At 47.6% G+C, this 19,603-nt stretch overlaps 2 protein-coding genes and 1 long non-coding RNA gene across 8 annotated transcripts in view; 1 reads left to right on the forward strand and 2 right to left on the reverse strand.

The window, feature by feature from the left end:
- Window positions 1-1,365: 1,365 nt before the first annotated feature.
- On the reverse strand, window positions 1,366-6,431 carry DBNDD2 (dysbindin domain containing 2). Of its 5 annotated transcripts, none has more exons than XM_040446936.1 (4): window positions 6,232-6,431; window positions 3,776-3,922; window positions 3,443-3,580; window positions 1,366-2,047 (listed from the first exon to the last, which is right to left on the reverse strand). In XM_040446936.1, the coding sequence occupies exons 2-4, from the start codon at window positions 3,912-3,914 to the stop codon at window positions 1,842-1,844; spliced, it is 483 nt and encodes a 160-aa protein (XP_040302870.1). In that variant the 5' UTR covers window positions 3,915-3,922; window positions 6,232-6,431; the 3' UTR covers window positions 1,366-1,841. The 5 variants fall into 5 exon arrangements, with proteins under 5 accessions (XP_040302870.1, XP_040302871.1, XP_040302874.1 ...); XM_040446937.1 differs by having other exon boundaries at window positions 6,171-6,282; XM_040446940.1 differs by lacking the exon at window positions 6,232-6,431 and adding an exon at window positions 5,621-5,978.
- The window catches only part of SYS1 (SYS1 golgi trafficking protein), a 36,139-nt gene continuing 20,351 nt past the window's right edge, over window positions 3,816-19,603 (reverse strand). Inside the window, exons 4-5 of one of the 2 annotated variants that reach the window (XR_005781959.1) lie at window positions 8,379-8,569; window positions 7,662-7,901 (exon numbers count right to left, since the gene is read on the reverse strand). Coding sequence is in view for 1 of the 2 variants with exons in the window: in XM_040446944.1 (XP_040302878.1) it covers window positions 3,916-3,922 (7 nt within the window). In the remaining variant the exon portion in view is untranslated. Of the gene's footprint in view, window positions 3,923-7,661; window positions 7,902-8,378; window positions 8,570-19,603 lie in introns of those variants that run through there. The other variant, XM_040446944.1, reaches the window with a different exon arrangement.
- Window positions 14,961-17,501, forward strand: LOC121012132 (uncharacterized). Its single transcript, XR_005781960.1, has 2 exons — window positions 14,961-15,273; window positions 15,852-17,501. It is a non-coding gene; the product is annotated as an uncharacterized LOC121012132 (long non-coding RNA).

Consider the following 19,603-nt stretch of genomic DNA (forward strand, 5'->3'; position numbering starts at 1 on the left):
GGCTCCAGGCTCTGAGCCATCAGCCCAGAGCCCGACGCGGGGCTCGAACTCACGGACCGCGAGATCGTGACCTGGCTGAAGTCGGGCGCTTAACCGACTGCGCCACCCAGGCGCCCCCAGAATTACCTTTTTAACAAGCAAGTTCAACCACCTGTAATTCTTCATTACTCCCCATAAAGTTCAAATTCGTTAACGTGACCTCTAACATGTAAACTGCCACTTACCATTCCAAAGACCGTCTTCTTGTTCCTTAGTAACATACCCCTGATTTTAACAAGAGAGTAGTGTACCCCTACTAAAGGATTATCCTGCCCTCTCCGGTAGCCCTGGTGCTTCTGAGAAGTTTGAAAGGTAGTACAGAAATCAGATGCACTGGTAACTCAGCGACTCGAAAAGGTTACGGTCTTTCCAAAGACCAGAATTTTCTTTCTCGTAGATAACGTTGTGTCCCTATGTCTATAAAATATCTGTACGTGAAACATTTCTCACGTTAGCAAGCTCTGGTCGGTGAGCTGAAAGTGGACATCGCTGGGCAGAACTCCCAAGAATGCTTCCTGAAGTGGAAACAGACCTCAGGCTGTGCTGTGCCCATCCCCGGTTTTCTCTCCGTCTTTCTGCCAGCTTCAGGGACGTGATGGCTGGCACCGCAGCAGCCATCAGACATAAGCTATCAATGAGAATCCCAGCCGTGAGGCTGGGATGGCTGAGAAAAAGAGCCAAAACGGACTCAGGCGCCCAAGAACTCTGGAGCAGTCATACAGCCCTGTGCTTTGGGCTTCTTTTCTATAAGGAAAGAAAACTGTAACTTAAGTCTCTGATCTTTTACTAGCAGCCACACTGAAACTTGATACAGGCTTCAAAGTATTTCATGACTAACCTTTGTCAGTCTTACCTCTCCCTTCCTCTCATCCTCAAATTCCACAGTTCAGCCAAGCTGAATGTTTCAGTTCCTCGGAGCTGCTTCTCCCCATTTAAAGTCTTCTCAAGCTGCTCTTTCTGCCTGGATTACAGCCCCCATTTGGCAAACTCCCACTCAGCCTCTGGATCTCAGCTTAAAACTCAGCTCTTCAATGACCATACGAGCTATTTTCTGACACCAGAGTCGCTTGCTCATCACGCTGCTTATTACATACTGTGAATTGTGGTATTTACCTGATTTTCTCCTCCAGAGACAGTAAACTGCATGCAGGCAGGGATACAGCCTGTCTTGTTCAAAACTGCATTCCAAATGTCTGGCATAGGTATTCAAGAAATACTTCCTGAAGATATAGAGTACATGAGAGATGGGGACATGGTGTTGGCTAGAGAACTGAAAAAATACAGCGGGTTTGATATCTCTGCAGTGTGATAAATGAAGGGGGATGGTTGGTATATTATTATCTGTTTATTACTTATTCCATGCCCTGTTCCCAAACAGGGGGTGGGGGAGCAGGGGTACCACCGCACGGGGAGTGCTAGGAGTTCACGTCCACTTAGAGACACTGGTGTAGGAGACTCTATCAGAAGACTGCAGGATAGTCTGGGGGAGGCAGGGGCGCTAGGAAAAGCAGCGGCATCTTGTCCTACCTCATCTTCCATCTCCGCGCCTGCAAGCCCTGCCTCAGGAGTAAAGCCAAAAACTGGCGGGGGGGGGGGGGGGGGGGGGGCGGGTCGCAGCAGGAAAGGTTAGCAGTAAAGCAGGAGGGTTGATTCCCAGAGAGGCTCACCATCCCACCATCCTTGCCTCCCCCCAGTGCCTGCTGCAAGTAAAGAGTCTGGTCTTCTCTGCAGGGCTCTGGCTGGGCCTCTCGTCTCCTGTGTGGAAGAGCCAGCCTGCTCAGTCTATACATGGACGCCCACTGCTAGCTGCAAGCTCCAGGCTCTGCCCCCCCATCGGCCCCATCCTCTTCCTCATCAGACTGTGCCAAGGGCGTGTCCGCTCCGCCGTCACTGGGATTTGGGCTGTGCAGGTTGGTGGAGTCGTCAGAAGACGAGGAGGAGGTGCGGGACGTGGTCCTGTCTGGCGTGGCCGTTGGCAGGCCCAGCTCCTCTGGACGGTCGTCCATCCCTGCCCCAAAAGAAGAGTTGGTCAGCGCCACAAACAGGGCTTCAGGGGGCTCTGAGAGATGCTCTGGCCAGCAGGGGCTGAAGCCCAGAGAGGCGCAGAGGCCTCACCAGTCAACTGAGCCAGTCCGGCAGACAGCCAGGTGTCCTGACTCTCAGGTCCCTTCATTTCACTATGGCACGTGTGGGCCCTGCAGTCTGCTCCACGGACTCAAGCGTGCAAACTCCACCTACGCCACCTGCTTGATATTGGGTAGCTTTGGGCAAGTCATTTTCCCCCTCAAGGACTCTGAATCTTCTCTGTAAAAATGGGATATGCACCTCTATTTCAGAAGGGTTTTGAGGATGAAATCAAAGAATGATTATAAAATGCCTGGCACGTAGCAGGCCATCAGTAAACAGCAGCAGTTTTAGAGAAAAGAAGAAGCCTGGGTGGTTTCATCCATTAAGTGTCTGAATCTTGATCTCAGCTCAGGTCTCGATCTCAGAGTCATGAGTTCAAGCCCCGCGTTGGGCCCTGCATTAGGCATGAAGCCTACTTTAAAAAAAGAGAGCATCTATCTTATAAGCTAAACATATGGGCTTTGGAATGAGAAAGCCATGGTTTGAGCTCAGCTCTTCCACTTTCTGGCTGTGTGACAACTTCTAATTTCTTCCTTTATAAAATTAGGATACTACCACCTGCCCTAATAGGATATTATAAGAATTGAGCTAATTTGGCACAGTATTAGCAACTAAAAAAAAAAAAAAAAAGTGCTCAGTAAATGTTCATATGAAGATGACTAAAACAGCTTAAGTTGTGTAATATAAAAATTATATTTTATATTATTTTAATTACATGAACTAATTACGTTAATTTCACAAATGTAAAATTAACAAAGAGTAAGGGGGGGTTGGGGCATTCCCAGAAGTTTTTTTTTTTTAGATTGATTGATTGATTGATTTTTAGATAGTGTGCGGCACCCCAACACGTTTAAATGTTTATTTATTTTGAGAGGGAGAGAGAGAGTGTGCAAGAGCATGTATGCGAGAGCCGGGGAAGGGGCAGAGAGGAGAGAGAATCCCAAGCAGACTCCTCGCGGACAGTGAGGGGCCCAATGGAGCGCTTGATCCCACAAACTATGAGATCATGACCTGAGCCGAAATCAAGAGTCAGATGCCTAACTGACTGAGCCACCCAGGCATCCCCGCCTCAGAATTTTAGATTGAGGATCTGTCATCCAGTTCCCCTCAGAGTCAATGTCCCTAAAATCAGAACAGACAGCTGTTTTATTGGTAGAAACACCCACTGCCAGGCCCTACGTGTATATTTCCCCGGTCCCGCTTGCAGCCTCATTTCAGAGCCTGACGCCTGTTTCTGGCTAACTGGTGCCCAAGTCCCCAAAGCCAAGGGGCATACCAGATGTCTGGGGGGTTGGTGGAGGGTCTTCGCAAGGCAAGAACACATCTGCTCCATCTTGGTCCCCAAGGTCAATAAGTTCTACCTGCTCCAGGGCATCCACATTCACTTCCATGGATGAGATACTACCTATGGGGGCTGCAGATCAAGAAGGGGGCAGGTCAGGAGGATGCGGGCCCGAGCACATAGGATGGTCAGAGATATGTGTCAGGTCTAGAGACAGAAGTCTCGAGGGCCAACAAAATGGGGGGATGAGGCTCCCATACTTCAGGACGTACAAGACGTGCCTCCCCTACCCCACCCCAGTCCCTCTCCCCAGGACTCAGAGCTTACGTCTCTGCGACTCGAGATGCAGGTGGGACAGGGGGAAGACAAACTCTGTCTCTGGCTGTAAAATGTCCTCAAAGAATTTCTGCCGCTCCCGAAGGCGGAGCTGCTGGCGCTCCAGGGCTGCCCGGGGATTTGGGTCCATGTCAGCTCCTGGAAGGTGGAAAAGTAAGTACAGCTATGAAGGTGAGAGGGCAGGGGTGGGGGGGGCAGGGTGGGGCCGGGGGAGCGTGGGGAGCTCCGCTGCAGCTGGCATCCCAGCCGTGGGGCCTCCAGGTGCAGCTGGACACCTCTGGTCTTGGCTACCTCCTTCCCTTCCTCGAAACAAAGTCCGTTACCACAAAGTCCATTACCACAAGTCTCCTGAAGCGACAGCGCTGACCCTGGCTCCACAAAGGGGATGCCGGTTCCAGGCACGGCAAGAGAAGCTCCTCTGTATTCAGGGAATGGGGCCGATGGCCAAGACTCAGTATCATGCCCTCGTGAGAGGACCGGTCCAGCCCAAATGGGGGAGGCACTTTTAGTGGACCCGGCCTCCCCTCAGAAGGCCAGGGAAGGGGGTGGGCTGGGGTGGAAGGTCAATCTTCCTCTAGTGCTGCAACTCTGGTTCATGCCCTGCCTTCAAAACCCAGACAAAGGCTAAAGCACCTCCTCCCCACCATACTCCCCATCACCACCATCCCCTCCAAACCCTGCTCTGAAGTCACAGATCTGACTTCCAGACTTGGCTCTGCCCCTAAGGAAATCATCTTTCCAGCCTCGGTCTCCCCATCTGAAAATGGCCTAATAGTCCTACATGCCTCAAACGGGAGAGGCTGCAGGTGCAGGTGCCCCGTAAAATGTAAAGCCCGGATACTATACTATCCAGAGGCCGCCCATCTCTTCTCCGCTTTCCCCAGCTCGTTATTTGGGCGCCTCTCCTCTGACATCTCAGTCTTACATCCCTACTAGTCAGAGTAGCAATTGGAAGGGCGGGGCCTGGGTCCAATTCAGGGCCCCCGAACCCCCCAGTGCTGAGAGCTTTCCAGAATACCAGAACTCTGGGCTAGCCCAGGCTCTACACGTTCACTCCCATTTGCTCGTCCCTCTGAGCCCATCACCGGAGGCAAGAGCTTGAGGACCAGCTCATCATCCTCTGCAGCCTGCCTCCTCGACTCATCTGGAATCAGTGTCCGAGACCCCGGCCAGCTCCACAGGCGCTGCTGCGGGCCGCGAGGGGCCCAAACCCAAGCGGGCCAGCCAGGGCCAAAGGCAGTGTGCGGGACCGGGTGGCCGCCGGCTGGCAGCGGGGGAGGGAGGGAGGCGCTGACGCCGATTCCTGGGAAAAGCTTTCCGAGCTGCCGCCCAGGTCACAGCACTAAAAATACCCGGGGCCCCTGGGGCCGTCTGCTCCAGCGGCCGGGTGGAGGGGGGGGGGGGCAGGGGAAGGAGAGAACGAGGGTGGGGGCGCCCACGGGCTGGGGGCGCGGGGGCTCCCCCTTCCCCTTCCCCCAGCCCCATCCTTCTCCCGAGACCCAAGGAGCTGCCCCCAGGGGGCATCGGAGCCGGGGCCAGGGAGAGAAAAGGAGTTGTTTACGAGACGAAAGGTGCTGGGAGAAGGGAGTCCAGGTCTGGGGAGCCCGGGGTGCCCGTGAAAGACAGAGCGCCCTCCTGGTCTCCGCTCCACCCGCCCTTGAGTCCGCAGGAGCTAGAGAATTCCCTAAAAAGGGCCGGGGCGCGCCCGCCGGTTGGCGGGCGGTGAGGGGTGGGGGTGGAGAGGAGGCCGAGGGCCCCGGGGCGTCCAGTTCGTGCCGCCGGCCCCCGGCCCCCGGCCAGCCCGTCGCCCCTGCGCCCCTGCCGCAGAGCCCCTACCTGCAGCGCCCCGCGCCCCCGCTGCCTCGGTGGCTGGGCTCCGGCGAGACGGCTGCGGGGGCGTGGGAGCGAGACGCGCCGGCCGGGGTGGGGCTGCGCTGCCGGGGCTCCCGCGGGACGGCCGGGCCCTGGGAGCCGGGAACGAGGAAGCGGCGGGCGGCGGAAGTGGGGGAGGGGTGGCGACGGGCACCCGCGCTCGCCTCCCTCCCGGCCGCCACGGGGAGCCCCCTCGGGCGCGGCCGCTCGCACTTCCAGGCCGGGCGAAAAGTTCCCCGCGCGCATCCTTGCCCCGCGGCCGGCCACGCTCGTCTGCACTCCGCCCGCAGCCCGCCCGCAACCCGCCGCCCGGGCGCTGGGCTCCGCACGCTCCGATCCACTTGCTGCGCCGCGCCCCGGCGGCGCAGCCCCGCCGCGGGGACACGCGCGGGTTCTCGGCCCACGCGCACTTGCTGCTGGCGACTCGTGGGCAGCCCCGCCGGAACGCACCCGCACCCCGGGCGAGAAGGCGCACGCGGGGAAAGGGGCCCGGCGGAGCCGGGAGGGCACTGACCCGGTGCCGCGACTCAGGGCAGGTGCGCCGCGGCGGAGGGCCTCCTGAACCTGGGACTCACCCGGCAGCCCCCGGTTCTGGATCCGGGACCGGACCGAGCCGCCGCCCAGCCTTCCAGCGCACTGGGCGGGGTGGGCGCCGGGACGGGGCGGGTCAGGGCTGCAGGGGTGGGCCGCAGCGCCGCGCCCCGAGACGCCGGCGAGAAGCCAAGCCCTCCAGGGCGCGAGCAGGGGCGCTGTGCATCCGGGCTGGCGGGGGGGGGGGGGGGGGGCGACGCGCAAACTGAGGGAGGAGAGGAGAAGGGCTTGCCCCCCTCGCCGCGCCTGCTGCTCAGACCAGCGCCAGAAGTGTCCAATCTGCTTGACTCCTGGACGGAGACTCTTGCCCATTCTCTTCCTCCTCCCTCCCTCCCCCCATCCCCTTGTGCTCGCGCTCGCAGCTCCAGAAGCCTCGGGGACGGGACGGGACGGGACCGGGTCGGGGGTGTCTGTCGGGGATGCTTCTGCCGTGGGGTCATTCGTTCATTCACTCAACAAACATCCGCGAGCAAGCCAGGAACTAGGAGTCATCCTTGGCACCTCTCTGTCCTGCGCTAAATACACCTCCATTTCCTGTCGATTCTCCTTCCTGAATAACTTTCCAATCCGCCAACCCTCTCCATTTCCACCACCATCTCCCCCTTGGCTCTTCCAGTAGCCTTCTATCTGGGTACCCGGTACTCGCTCGGCCCGGCTACACTCCATCCCCGCCCCCCGCCCCAGCCGTCAGCCATCATTTCAAACCGCCAACCCTGGTGTTCCGCCCCCTGCTTAAATCCCTCTATTGTTAGAATAAAATCTAGGTGCTGATATCTGAGCCGAATCTTGAAGAAATGAGTTCAACGAGCGGAGAAGAGGGGCGGGGGTGGGGTGGGGAGGGGCATGTGCAAAGAGAGGGATGGAGTCGTGACACATTCGGGTTTCCCTGTCGGGGACCAGCGCTCTGTACAAGTACCTGAAGCGCTGTTGCTTCTCTTGTTAGTGGGATCCCAAAACCCCGGGAGAAACACAGCCGGCGGCTTTCCCACTATTTTACAAGCAAGGAAACTAGTTTATGGGAGGCAAGTGGTTAAGGGCACAGGCGTGGTCGTCAGACCCTCCTGGGTTGCAAACCTAGCTCTCCATCTAGCTGGTTGTATAAACACTTAATTTCTCTGTTCTTTGATTTCCTTGCTTATTGGTAGGAATAATTAATCCCTACTACTTATGAGGTAATTCGTATAAAATGCTTAGTACCGGACGTGGGCACTTTGGAGATGCTTAATAAACATTAGGTGTTTTGATGGTAATGGGTTCTGTGAAAGGGAGGAAACTGCTTTCTTCCACGAATTTCTGTAATTATAGGAAGTACACCCTGATAGTTAACACTTCTTCAGAACTTATTATATATCTGTTGCTGTTTTAAGTGTTTTGCCTATATTTATTAACTCTTTTAATCCTCTTAACAATCTTGTGAGGTAAGTACTATTATTATTATTTCCATTTTCCAGATGAAAACTGAGGTACAGAGAGATCAAGGGACTTGTCCAAGGCCATACAGCAAATAATGGATTTTGAATCCAGATCGGCTGCTCCAGAGACTGTGTTATAACCACTGGCCCCAGCCTGTTAGTTTTCGTCTTCCAAGAAAGGTCTCAGTCAGTTTGATTCTTATTCCTCATTCATGGGTGGAGTAGACACTCGGTCCCATCTCCTAGCACAGAGGAATGAGGCCAGCTTGGAGTGTGGTGGGTGAGAGCTCAACTCCCAAAGCCGCTTCCCCCCTTTCCAGGCTTATTCCTGGGAACAGGACTGCATGAATTGTTTTGAGCTGTCCCCAAGATGGTGACAGATCTGGAACCTCTGTCTCTTCTCTTTGCCAGATAGTTGCCTCATAAGGGGTAGAGAGGGGAAAGCGTCCAGCTAGAGAGAATTCAGGGGGCTAAGCCGGAAGGGTGCCAGCCCAGAGAAGGAGCCAGGCAGCGGACCCAGGAGCAGATGGCCAAAGGGGGTAAAAGGAGCCGTGGGAAAGTAGATGGCCAAGACTTCAGGCTCCACGCAGGATGCAGAGAGCTGGGGACAGCATCATGACCACACTAATCACAATTTTTAAAAATTGTTAGGTAGTCTATAAAATTACAGCTTTTGTCAAACCCATCAGAGAGCTGAGTTTGCAGAGCAACCAATTAACCTGAATTCCAAAGAAGGACGGGAGCCTCGGAGAAGAAATGGGACACAGGCGCTGGCACGCTTGTGAAGCAGGAGGAAGACGGGGCCTCCATTCAGACAGGTAAGAGTTCATTTCCTTCCTAGATGCAGGTTGCTCGCCGGTATCATATTCTTTCTGCCTCCAGAAAGATCTACATAAACAAGTAAAGATCTCTGGAAATGGACAGAATGAAGGTAAATATAAGAGACATTTTTCTGTGTTTAATCGCCTTAAAAGACAATTGACTAAAGCAAAAGAGTGGCAATACACTCCTCTTTTGCTTTCGAAGTCATGGGGATGTCAAGTCCGGAGTAGGGAATATAGCCAATAACTGTGTGGTGAGAGGTGATAAGTACACTTACCATGGTGAGCATTTTGTAATGTATATAATTGCCGAATGACTATGTTATACACCTGAAATTAATATAAAATTATGTCACTACATTTTAAAAAAATCTATTTTAGAGAGAGAGAGCACAAGTGGGGGAGAGGGGCAGGGAGAGAGAGAGAGAGAGAGAAAGGGAGAGAGAAAGAGAGAGAGAGATGAAATCTTAAGCGGGCTCCATGCTGACTGTGGGGCTCGATCCCACAACCCTGGGATCATGACCTGAGCCGAAATCAAGAGTCTGACACTCAACCGACTGAGTTACCCAGGTGCCCCTATATGTCACAACACTTCAATTTTTAAAACAGCAGCAGTACGTTGTGGGTATATAGCATATATAAAAGTTAAATTATGACAATAACAATAGTTAAAATGATGAGATGAGTAATTGGAAGTATACTATTTAAGGACCCTCTGCTGTATAAGTGGTATGACATTATTTGAAGATTGCCTTTGGTTAATTGAAGACATACACCATAAATGCAAGGGGAACCACTAAAAAAATTTTTTTAAGAGGTATAAATAACAAGCCAATATGAAGATAAAGTGAAATAATAAAAATATTGGGAGCCAGGGCATCTGGGTGGCTCACTCGGTTAAGCGTCCGACTTTGGCTCAGGTCATGATCTCGTGTTTTTTGAGTTTGGGCCCACATCGAGCCCTGTGCTGACAGCTCAGAACCTGGAGTCTGCTTTGCATTCTGTGTCTCCCTCTCTCTGTGCTCCTCCCCGGCTCTCTCTCTCTCTCTCTCTCAAAAATAAATAAAATATTTTTAAAAATTTCTTTTAAATATTGGGAGGCATTCTCCCTGGCCCTTTTGGTGTTCAACGTGTCTTGTTGACTATGTCAAGATTGCAAGGATTTGACTTCTCTTCTGCACCCTTGCTTAGGATTGATAATTGTTAATAGAGCTTGAGAGACCAGATCATGTCTTTCTCAGACCAAGGCAGGTTTGCTTACTGCTTGCTATAGAAGTTCTGGGCCTGGTTCCCCAGCCACAGGGTAAAGCCACTATGTGTATGCTATGCATCTGGGACCACCATATCAGTTATTGGACCTGGGGCCAAGTGAACCACAGACAGCTGTGCTCCTGTTCATGTTGTTTGGTGTGCTATGAGTAATGTTTCCATCAAATGGAATAAGTCTTATTGTCTATTTTTGGTACCCAATAGGTTGATGTTTTTCCCTGAAGAAATGTAATTAATCCAAAGTAAGGAAAAAAAAAAAAGAGAGAAAAAAAAAGAAAAAAAAAAGGATGGAAATATAAAACAAATATGCAAGATTTTAATCCAATTGCCAATGAAAGAACCAATTAAAGGACAGACTAGTACATTTGGAAATAAAGCAAAAGGCAATAATGTGCTGTCTATAGAAACCGAATTTAACTATAAAGAAACATGTACATTAAAAGTAAATGGGTGGAAGAACGCCGGGGTGGCTCACTCGGTTAAGCACCGACTTTGGCTCAGATCATGATCTCGTGGTTCATGAGTTTGGGCCCCACATTGGGCTCTGTGCTGACAGCTCAGAGCCTGAAGCCTGCTTCGGATTCTGTGTCTCCCTCTCTTTCTGCCCCTCCCACTCACACTCTATCCCTCTCTCTCAAAAATAAATAAATTAATTAATTAAAAATTAAAAAAAAAAAAGTAAATGGATGGAATGAGATGTACCACACAAACAGTAATCAAATCAAACTGGAGTGGCAGTATTCATAGCAGACAAATATAAACCTTCAAAAAGACTATTAGCAGTGATTGAAGAGGGATAGTGATAACAATAAAAAGTTCAATTCACCAAAAAGACTTCACTATTATAATGCGAATACATCTAATAACAGAGTTTCAAAAACAGATGAAGTAAAAACCAATAGACCCAAAATAGAAAGAGAAAAATCTATATTTCAGTTCGAGAATTCAATACTGCTCTCTCAGTAATCAATAAAACAAGTGGGAGAAAAAAGGAAGGAGGTAGAAAACCTGAACGCTATCCACTGACTTGTTCCGACTGCCACGTTGCTAACACTTTAACCCGACAACAGCAGGATAAGGATTCTTGCAACTGCACATAAAGCATTCACCAAGCTGCATCATAGCCTGGGCCACCAAACGAACCTCAACAAATTTAAAAGAATTTAAATCAGACAAAATGTTTTATGACTATACAAGAATTAAAATGTAACCAATAAAGGCATCTGGGAGATACCCCAATCCTTGGGAATAAAACAGGACACTTCAAAATAACCCGAGAGTCAAAGGTGAACTCCAAAAGGAAATGAGAAAAATATCTTGAATTGAATAAAAACTGAAACGCAGCTGCCTGCCACCAAAATAGCCCGCGGTGCTCCCTGCCTTTCCTTTATTCTTACCTTTGTGTAGTCCTCTGCTACACTGTATCGAGGCGACTCTCCATACAGTCACAAACGGTGGTGGATCCCATCCAAAACTAGGATTGAAAAAACAAAAGACCACAGCTCCCATCTCGGGTGTGTGTCCTCTGTTGCTTGGCTCGCTCGCTCTGGGGGAAGCACCCTACTGTGTCATCAACAGCTGGGCAGACAGGCCTACATGGCATGGCACTGAAGATTCCAGCCGACGGCCAGGAAGAACAGAGACCGGCCGGCAACCGCATGCGGGCGCAGGGAAACGGAACCGCCGGGCCCGGTGGAGCCTCGAGAGAGTGGACTGCGGTCCTGGCCGGGGGCTTGACGGCCACCTCGAGAGATGCTGAGACATCACCACCTCAGCTAGAGCACTCCTGGATGCCTGATGCCCCAAACCCCTGACATAATAAATCCCTCTTGTATTAAACTGCTACACTCAAGACTAGTTTGCCATGCAGCAGGAGACAGGGCCTAGACTTTGGTACTGCGGGAGAGTGCTGCTGTGTCAGCTCCGAAATGTGGCAGTGGCGTTAGCACTCACCACAAATTGATGAGACTGTAGGGAAAGCGCCTTGGAAACGCTGTTAATAGAAGCCTCGGGCCTTTGAGAAAAAGGCAGGGCCGACAGCAAAGTGGGTAAATGCTATTGGGAACTGGGGAACTGGGGGAGAGGAAGCCGGTTATGTCCTAGCACAGAGGCCAGCAGCCCCGTCGCCTGCAGTACAGTGGGCAGCAGAAAGTACCCCTGATGAGCTGGGTGGTCTAGCTGAGGGCATTTCCCAGGAAGGCGTCAAAGGCGCCACCTGGTCTCTTCTCGCTGCTGACAGTAAAATGCCAGCAGAGAGGGCGGAACTAAGGCAGCAGCTCCCGAGTGACAGCGAGGTTGCCTCCTGCGGGGCATTTGGCAATGTCTGGAGACATTTTTGGTCCTCGAAACTAGAGAGGTTGCTCTTGGCATCCAGTTAGTAGAGGCCAGGGATGCTGGTAAATAGCGTCTAATTGCAAGACAGACCCCTCTCCCTACCTCCCCCCCGCACAAAGATTCATTCTACCCAGAATATCAGTAGTGCTGAGGCTGAGAAACCCTGAGCCAAAGGGAAGCAGTGGTAAATATAAAAGAGCCAGAACTTCATGGTAGGAAATTCTCAGCCTCTCCAAACGGCAAATGATAGTAACAGTAAGAAGTGCTTTCCTAGCAAAGCTCAAATAATCCAGGGCATTGAAAACCTTAAAAAAACAAACAAACAAACAAACAAACAAACAAACAAACAAAAAACCCCCACCATGGTCCAAAAATGAAACAGGTTGTGACTGTTAAGATCTTGAGTTTACATCTCAGGAAGACGAAAGGCAACGCCTCAGAGTACTATTCAGTCAGATAAAAGACCTCTAAGATTATAGGTGTGCTTTACAGATCCTCTAAATCAAACAATAGAGATTCTAGAAAGCTGAAGGGTGTTGTCCCTTAGCCATTTCAGCAGAAGCCTAATGCAGAGAAGGGCTTATCTCAAAGAAATTGTGGGCATGGCTTTTGTCTAGCCAAGTGGACCCGGATAAGATTCAGAGTGACCTACAAATTCTTAGAGGGATAATAAATCCAGAAACATCTCCAGTTTGGATTTATAAGAATGAAGAGAGTATAAAATAAAAAGAGGACTTTGGGCTCTGAATAAAATGGAGTAGATGCATTCCTCTCTTTCCTTCTCACAAGTACAGGTGAAAATGCTGGACGTTTTATCTCAAACAAACGTAAGAAGGCAGATCAACCAGGGCCCCGCCCCCCCCCCCCCCCCAGTAGGCTTTCTTTTTGCTAGGGTCTGGAGAAGCCTGCAACCTGGAAATGCCAACAAGGCACAGATTAAAGTCGCCTCCATGAAAAGCCTGTTTTCTCTTGTCAAAGGACTGAGAAAGAGGCGCCCTAGCAAGACAGAAATCTTCTGACATTAAATGGCCCACTCCAGCAAAATACTAGAGGAAAAGGCACTCCTAGCCTCCACCTGCAGACAGAGGGGGACAGCCTAGACTTCAATGTTTGTCTTGTAACAGAGGTTACAGGGCACCTCCCCCACTTCACCTCCAAGCGGTGTTGGTGGGGGGAGGCTTCATCATTGCCCAACAGTAACAAGTACCTCTCTCCAAGTACCCTTCCCCATTTCCATGGTGTCAGAGGAGGCCATGTGGGGAGCTACACTACCATCCCCATCCAGCAATGATGAGGCCCCACTCCCTTCCCTCAATGTAAAGGAGGCCCAGTATGGAATCTAGATGTCCACCTCTGCCCAGCAGTAATGAGGCAACCCTACCCTACCCTTCCCCTACTGCATGGTGTCAGGGGGTTCATGTGGGTAGTGCGGGTTTTCACTCTCATCTGGTGGTAAAGAGTTGGTATCACTGGACCAGGTCATCCAAGGCCTGGCTTAAAACAAGGTTTTAAAACAAGGTTTAAATGAAATCCAGAGTCTCATAACATAATTTCCAAAATGTCCAGGTTATAACTGTAAATAATTCATCATACATAGAACTGGGAAAATCTCAATTTGGATAAGAAAAGACAATCTACAGATACCAACAGATCAGTGTTGCTGGATTTATCTATGATTTTAAGACAGGCACTATAAAAATGCTTCAACAAGTTGGGGCACTTGGGTGGCTCAATCGGTTAAGCGTCCAACTTTGGCTCAGGTCATGATCTCGCAGTTTGTGAGTTCAAGCTCTGCCTTGGGTTTTCTGCTTGTCAGCACAAAGCCCACTTTAGATCCTCTGTCCCCCTCTCTGCCCCTCACTCACTGTGCTCTCTCTCTCAAAAACAAATTTTTTTTAAAAAGCTTCAACAAGCAATTACAAACATTCTTCAAATAAATGAAAAAAAATATCAGGGAGGGGCATCTGAGTGGCTCAGTTGGTTAAACTTCCAGCTCTCGGTTTTGGCTCAGGTCATGATCTCAGTTTGTGAGTTCGGGCCCTATGACAGGCTCTGTGCTGACAGTGCAGAGCTTGCTTGGAATTTTCTCTCTCTCTCCTCTCTCTCTCTTTCTCTCTCTCTCAAAATAAGTAAAAATTTTTAAAAAATTATTTTTAAAAAATCTCAGAAAAAGAAATAGAAGTCACAAAGAAAATAGAAATGTTAGAACTGAAGAAAAAAATTACTGTGCTGGGTTGAATCGTGTTCTCCAAAATACCCAATATTACAGAATGTGACCTTATTTGGAAACAGAGTCTCTGCAGAGCTAATTAGTTAAAATGAGGTCATACTGGAGTAGTGTGGGCACTAAATCCAATAACTGGTGTTCATTATAAGACAATGTGAAAACACAGAAAGATGCCCAGGGGAGACCACCAAGTGAAGATGGACACAAATACTGGGATGATGGGTCTATAAGCCAAGGAGCACCCAGGATGTCTGGTGATCACCAGGAGCCAGGAGAGAGGCATGGGACAGGTTCTCCCTTGGAGCCTCCAGAAGGAACCACCACCTTGGGTTTTGGACTCTTGGCCTCCAGTACTGTGTGAAAATAAACTTGTTGTTTTAAGCCATCAAGTTTGTGGTCATTTGTTATAGCAGGCAGGCCTGAGAAACTAATACAGAAACTAAAATGTAAAATAAAACCACCTCACTGGGTAGGCTCAATAGAAGGATGGAGATAATGTTTGAAAGGACAGGTGCATTTGAAGATAGAACAGTAGAAATGATCCAATCTGAAAGAGAGAGAAAATTATAGTTAAAAAGGATAAAAAGCAAGAACAGAGCTTCAGAAACCTGTGAGACAGTAACAAAAGATTTAACATTTGTGTTACGGGAGTCCCAGGTGGAGAGGAAAAGGAAGTGAAGCTGAAAAAACATTCCAGAAAAGAATGGCTGAAAGTTTCCCAAGTTCGACAAAGACCTGAACCTACAGATTCAAGAAGCCGACTGAATCTCCAGCATAAGCCCAAATAAATCCATGATAACACACACCATAATCAAACTTCTGAAAACTCAAGTCAAAGAAAGAATCGTGAAGGCAGTCGGAGAGAAATGACACCTTTCCTGTAGGGGAACAACAGTTCAGTTGCAGCAGATGTGAGCTGCCAGAAAGAAGTGGGACAGCATCCAATGAGCGAAGGAAGATACGGTCAGTCCAGAGTGCCTGACAAAGATTCTCTCCTTGACCAAACTCTAGCTTGGCTCCTCTGAGCCCTCTTTTCAACATGGCCTTAAACTTGGTCTATACAGACTTGAACAAACACTAACATAGTTTTTAACAACTCAAGGCTGAATCCCTAGGATGACCCCAGACCCCTTAAAGTACCTGCCTGAGAAAACTCAAGGCTGCCAAATGAATTTACTGTTTGCTCTAGCCAACGCCCCCCCTCCCAATATAGGGCCCTGTCTCCCAACAGCAAGATATGCATCTTTCGTGGAAGTGTAGGAGCCTAACTTCAATAGTGTCAGTTAGCAAACCTAGATAGGTCTCACATGGACCAATACCCCCTTTATGCTTTTTGTAAATTTTCACTTCCTTGGCTCTACAGAGCCCCCCACTTACCCCCATTCCCTATTCCTGAATTCAAGATGCCAAGTTGTCTATACAAATCAAAGTTGACTTCAGTTCACACTGGATTCTTTTCCCTATTACAAGAGTATATTAATGATCAAAATCTGTCCTTTCTACTTTAGCTAATTTGTTTATCTCTGACATGCTATACCCAGAAAGAAGACCATTTAGGACTGAAGATGAAATGAAGACATTCTCAAATAAAAGAAACACTAAGTGTATCTGTTGTCTGAAGACCTACCCTAAAAGAATGGCCGACACAGTTGGTAGAGTGTGTGACTGGATCTTGGGGTTGTGAGTTCGAGCCCCACGCTGGGTGTAGAGATTACTTTTAAAAAATGGCTGAAGGAAGTTCTTCAAACATAAAGGAAATGGTAAAAGAAGGAAACTTAAAACATCAAGAATGAAGAAAGATAAATGAAAAGAATGGAAATACAGGTAAATGTAATAGACTATCCTTCCCCACTGGTATTTTCTAAATTATATTCAATGGCCAAAGTATAAATTATAACATATAACATTGTCTGATGTGGTTCTCAGTGTATGTAGAGGAAATATGTAAGACATTATAAAATGGAAAGTAAAGATCTAAACAGAAGGCTTCTGTACCTCACTTGGAAGTGGCAAAATGTCGATACTGTGACTCATGTAGACTGTGATAAATTATGAATGTATAATGAAACCCCAGAGCAGTCACTAAAAACTCTGCACAAAGAGATACACTTGAAAACGCCATAGATAAATAAAAAATGGAATCCTAAAAGATGTTCAAGTAACACAAGAAGGGTGGAAAAACAGAACAGAGGAATGAAAAATAGAGGGAACCAACAGAAAATAAAATGGCAAATGGAAACACTAAGACATAAATAATTACATCAACTGGAAATGGCCTCAATAAGTCATTTAAAAGTGAGAGATCTGAAAAACAGAATACAAAAATGTGACCCAGCTATAAGCCATCAGCAAGAAATTCACTTCAAATATAATGGCATAGGTAGGTTGAAAGTAAAAGGATGTAAAAGAAATATGCCATACAAACATTAATCAAAAGACAGCAGAGTCTGCCATCTTAATATTAGGTAATAGCAGATAAAAGAAAATCACCCGGAAAAGAAGTTACATTACATAATGATAACAGGGTCAAACCAGGAGGAAGACAAAGTAATCCCAAACGTATAGGCACTAAACTGACAAAACCCAAAGGAGAAACAGGCAAATACACTATCAGAGTTGGAGACTTCCACACATCTCTGAACAACTGATAGAAATACTAGGCAGAAAAACAACAGGATCTGTAAGAACTTAACAAAACCATCAGCCAAAAGGATCTAACTGACATTTAGAGACTACTCCATCCAACAACAGCAAGATACACATTCTTTTCAAGTGCCCATGGAAATATCCACCCCAATAGACAATACCCTAAGTAAAAAAATCAAAACAGCAAACCACACACAACCTCAAGAGATTTAAAAGATTGAAAGAGATTTAAAATTATACAGTAGTATTCCCTTGACCACAGTGGAATCAAATAGGTCCAAGTTAGCAACAGAAAGGTGACAGGAAAAATCTCCAAACACATGAAAAGTAAACAACATACTTCTAAATAATCTATGGGTCAAAGTGAAAATCTCAACGAAATTTTTAAAAATTTTGCTGAATGAAAGTACAAAGTATCAAAATTTGTGGGGCACAGCGAACTGGATGCTGAAAGGAAAATTTACGGCACTAAATGTTTACTTTCAAAGGAAGAAAGGCCTCCAACCAACAATCTAAGCTCCTGCCTCAAACTAGAATCAGAAGAGCAAAATAAACCCCAAAGAACTGAAAGTAGAAAAACAATGCAGAAAACCAAGGAAACAAAGAGCTGCTTCTTTGGAAAGATCTGTAAAGTTGACAAACCTCTAACAAGATTGACAAAGGAAAAAAAGAAACAGGAGACCTAAACTATCAATTTCATGAGTGCAACGGAGGATATCCCTGCAGACTCCCAGACATTAAAGAGATAATAAGGGACTACTAAGAACAATTCTACACACATCAATTTGGCAATTTAGATAAAAAGGACTAAATCCTCAAAAAGTACAAACTGCCAAAACTCACCCAACATGAAATAGATCATAAAAACAGCTCTATAACTATAAAAGAAATTGAATCTGGGGGCACCTGGGTGGCTCAGTTGGTTGAACATCCGGCTTCGGCTCAGGTCATGATCTCACGGGTTTGAGTTCAAGCCCCTTGTCGGGCTCTGTGCTGACAGCTTGGAGCCTGTTTCGGATTCTGTTTCTCCCTCTCTCTCTGCTCTTCCCCTGCTCGTGCTCTGTCTCTCTCTCTCTCAAAAATAAATAAATAAACATTAAAAAAATTAAAAAAAAAAAAAGAAATTGAATCTGTAGTCAATGCAACACACACACACACACACACACACACACACACACACACACCTCTTAAAAAAAAAAAGAAAGAAATATCTAGGCCCAGATGGTTTCACTGGAGAGATCCACTCAATGTTTATTAGGAGAATATGTAGAAGAATTAATACCAATTCTATACAATCTCTTTCAGAAAATGGAATAGTAAGGAACACTTCTCAATATATTTCAGGAGCTTGGTATTACCAGACCCAGACAAAGACAGTACCAAAACACAACACAATAGACATATTTCATCTAAGTTATCAAATTTGAGGGCATGGAGTTGTTCATGATATTCCTTTATTATCCTCTTGATGCCCCTAGGATCAATAGTGGTGGTCCCTCTTAAATTTCTGATATTGGTAATTTGTATCTTCTTTCTTTTTGTTCTTGGTTAGGTTGGCTAGAGATCTGTTTATTTTTACCTTTTCAAAGAACAATTTGTGGGGTTCATTGATTTTCTCTACTGTTTTCCTGTTTTCAATTTCATTGATTTCTGCTCTAATTTTTATTATTTTTCTTTTGCTTGCTTTAGGCTTAAATTGCCCTTCTTTCTCTAATTTTATAAGATGAAAGCTTAGATTGATTTCTGATCTTTCCTCTTTTCCAATATATGCACTAGTGCTATAAACTTCCTCCTAAGCACAGTCTTCACTGCACCCTACACTTTTTTTTTTTTTAAATTTTTTTTTTTCAACGTTTATTTATTTTTGGGACAGAGAGAGACAGAGCATGAATGGGGGAGGGGCAGAGAGAGAGGGAGACACAGAATCGGAAACAGGCTCCAGGCTCTGAGCCATCAGCCCAGAGCCCGACGCGGGGCTCGAACTCACGGACCGTGAGATCGTGACCTGGTTGAAGTCGGACGCTTAACCGACTGCGCCACCCAGGCGCCCCTGCACCCTACACTTTTGATAACTTGTATTTTCACTTTCGTGTAGTTCAAAATATTTTAAAATTTCTCTTGAGATTTCTTCTTTGATCCATGTTATTCAGTAGCAGATTGTTTAATAATATCCAGGACTTTCCCAACTATCTGTTATTGGCCTCTAATTTAATTCCATTGTGTTTTGAGAACATACTTTGTATGATTTCTATTCTTTTAAAAATATGTTCAGGTATGTTTTTTTAAAAAAAAATTTTTTTTTAACGTTTATTTATTTTTGAGACAGAGAGAGACAGAGCATGAACAGGGGAGGGGCAGAGAGAGAGAGGGAGACACAGAATCAGAAGCAGGCTCCAGGCTCTGAGCCATCAGCCCAGAGCCCGACGCGGGGCTCGAACTCACGGACCGTGAGATCGTGACCTGAGCTGAAGTCGGACGCTCAACCGACTGAGCCACCCAGGCGCCCCAATTCAGGTGTGTTTTATAGCCTGGAATGTGCTCTATCATGAATGTTCCACATAAGCTTGAGAAGAATGCGTATTCTGCTATTTGTTGGATGAAGTATTCTATAAATGCCAATTAGATCAAGCTGATTGCTGGTAATGTT

This window comes from Herpailurus yagouaroundi, unplaced genomic scaffold (genome assembly GCF_014898765.1).
Source record: "Herpailurus yagouaroundi ecotype Mexico unplaced genomic scaffold, PumYag 196, whole genome shotgun sequence".
Classification (NCBI taxonomy): domain Eukaryota; kingdom Metazoa; phylum Chordata; class Mammalia; order Carnivora; family Felidae; genus Herpailurus; species Herpailurus yagouaroundi.

Bases quoted from the DNA above. Each gene is read 5' to 3' on its own strand.
- DBNDD2 (XM_040446936.1), bottom strand. From the start codon at position 3,914: ATGGACCCAAATCCCCGGGCAGCCCTGGAGCGCCAGCAGCTCCGCCTT. The intron at 3,581-3,775 runs GTAAGCTCTGAG...CTTGATCTGCAG, and splicing joins GCATCTCGAGTCGCAGAGAC to CCCCCATAGGTAGTATCTCA. The intron at 2,048-3,442 runs GTATGCCCCTTG...CTTTTGGGGCAG, and splicing joins ACCAACCCCCCAGACATCTG to GGATGGACGACCGTCCAGAG.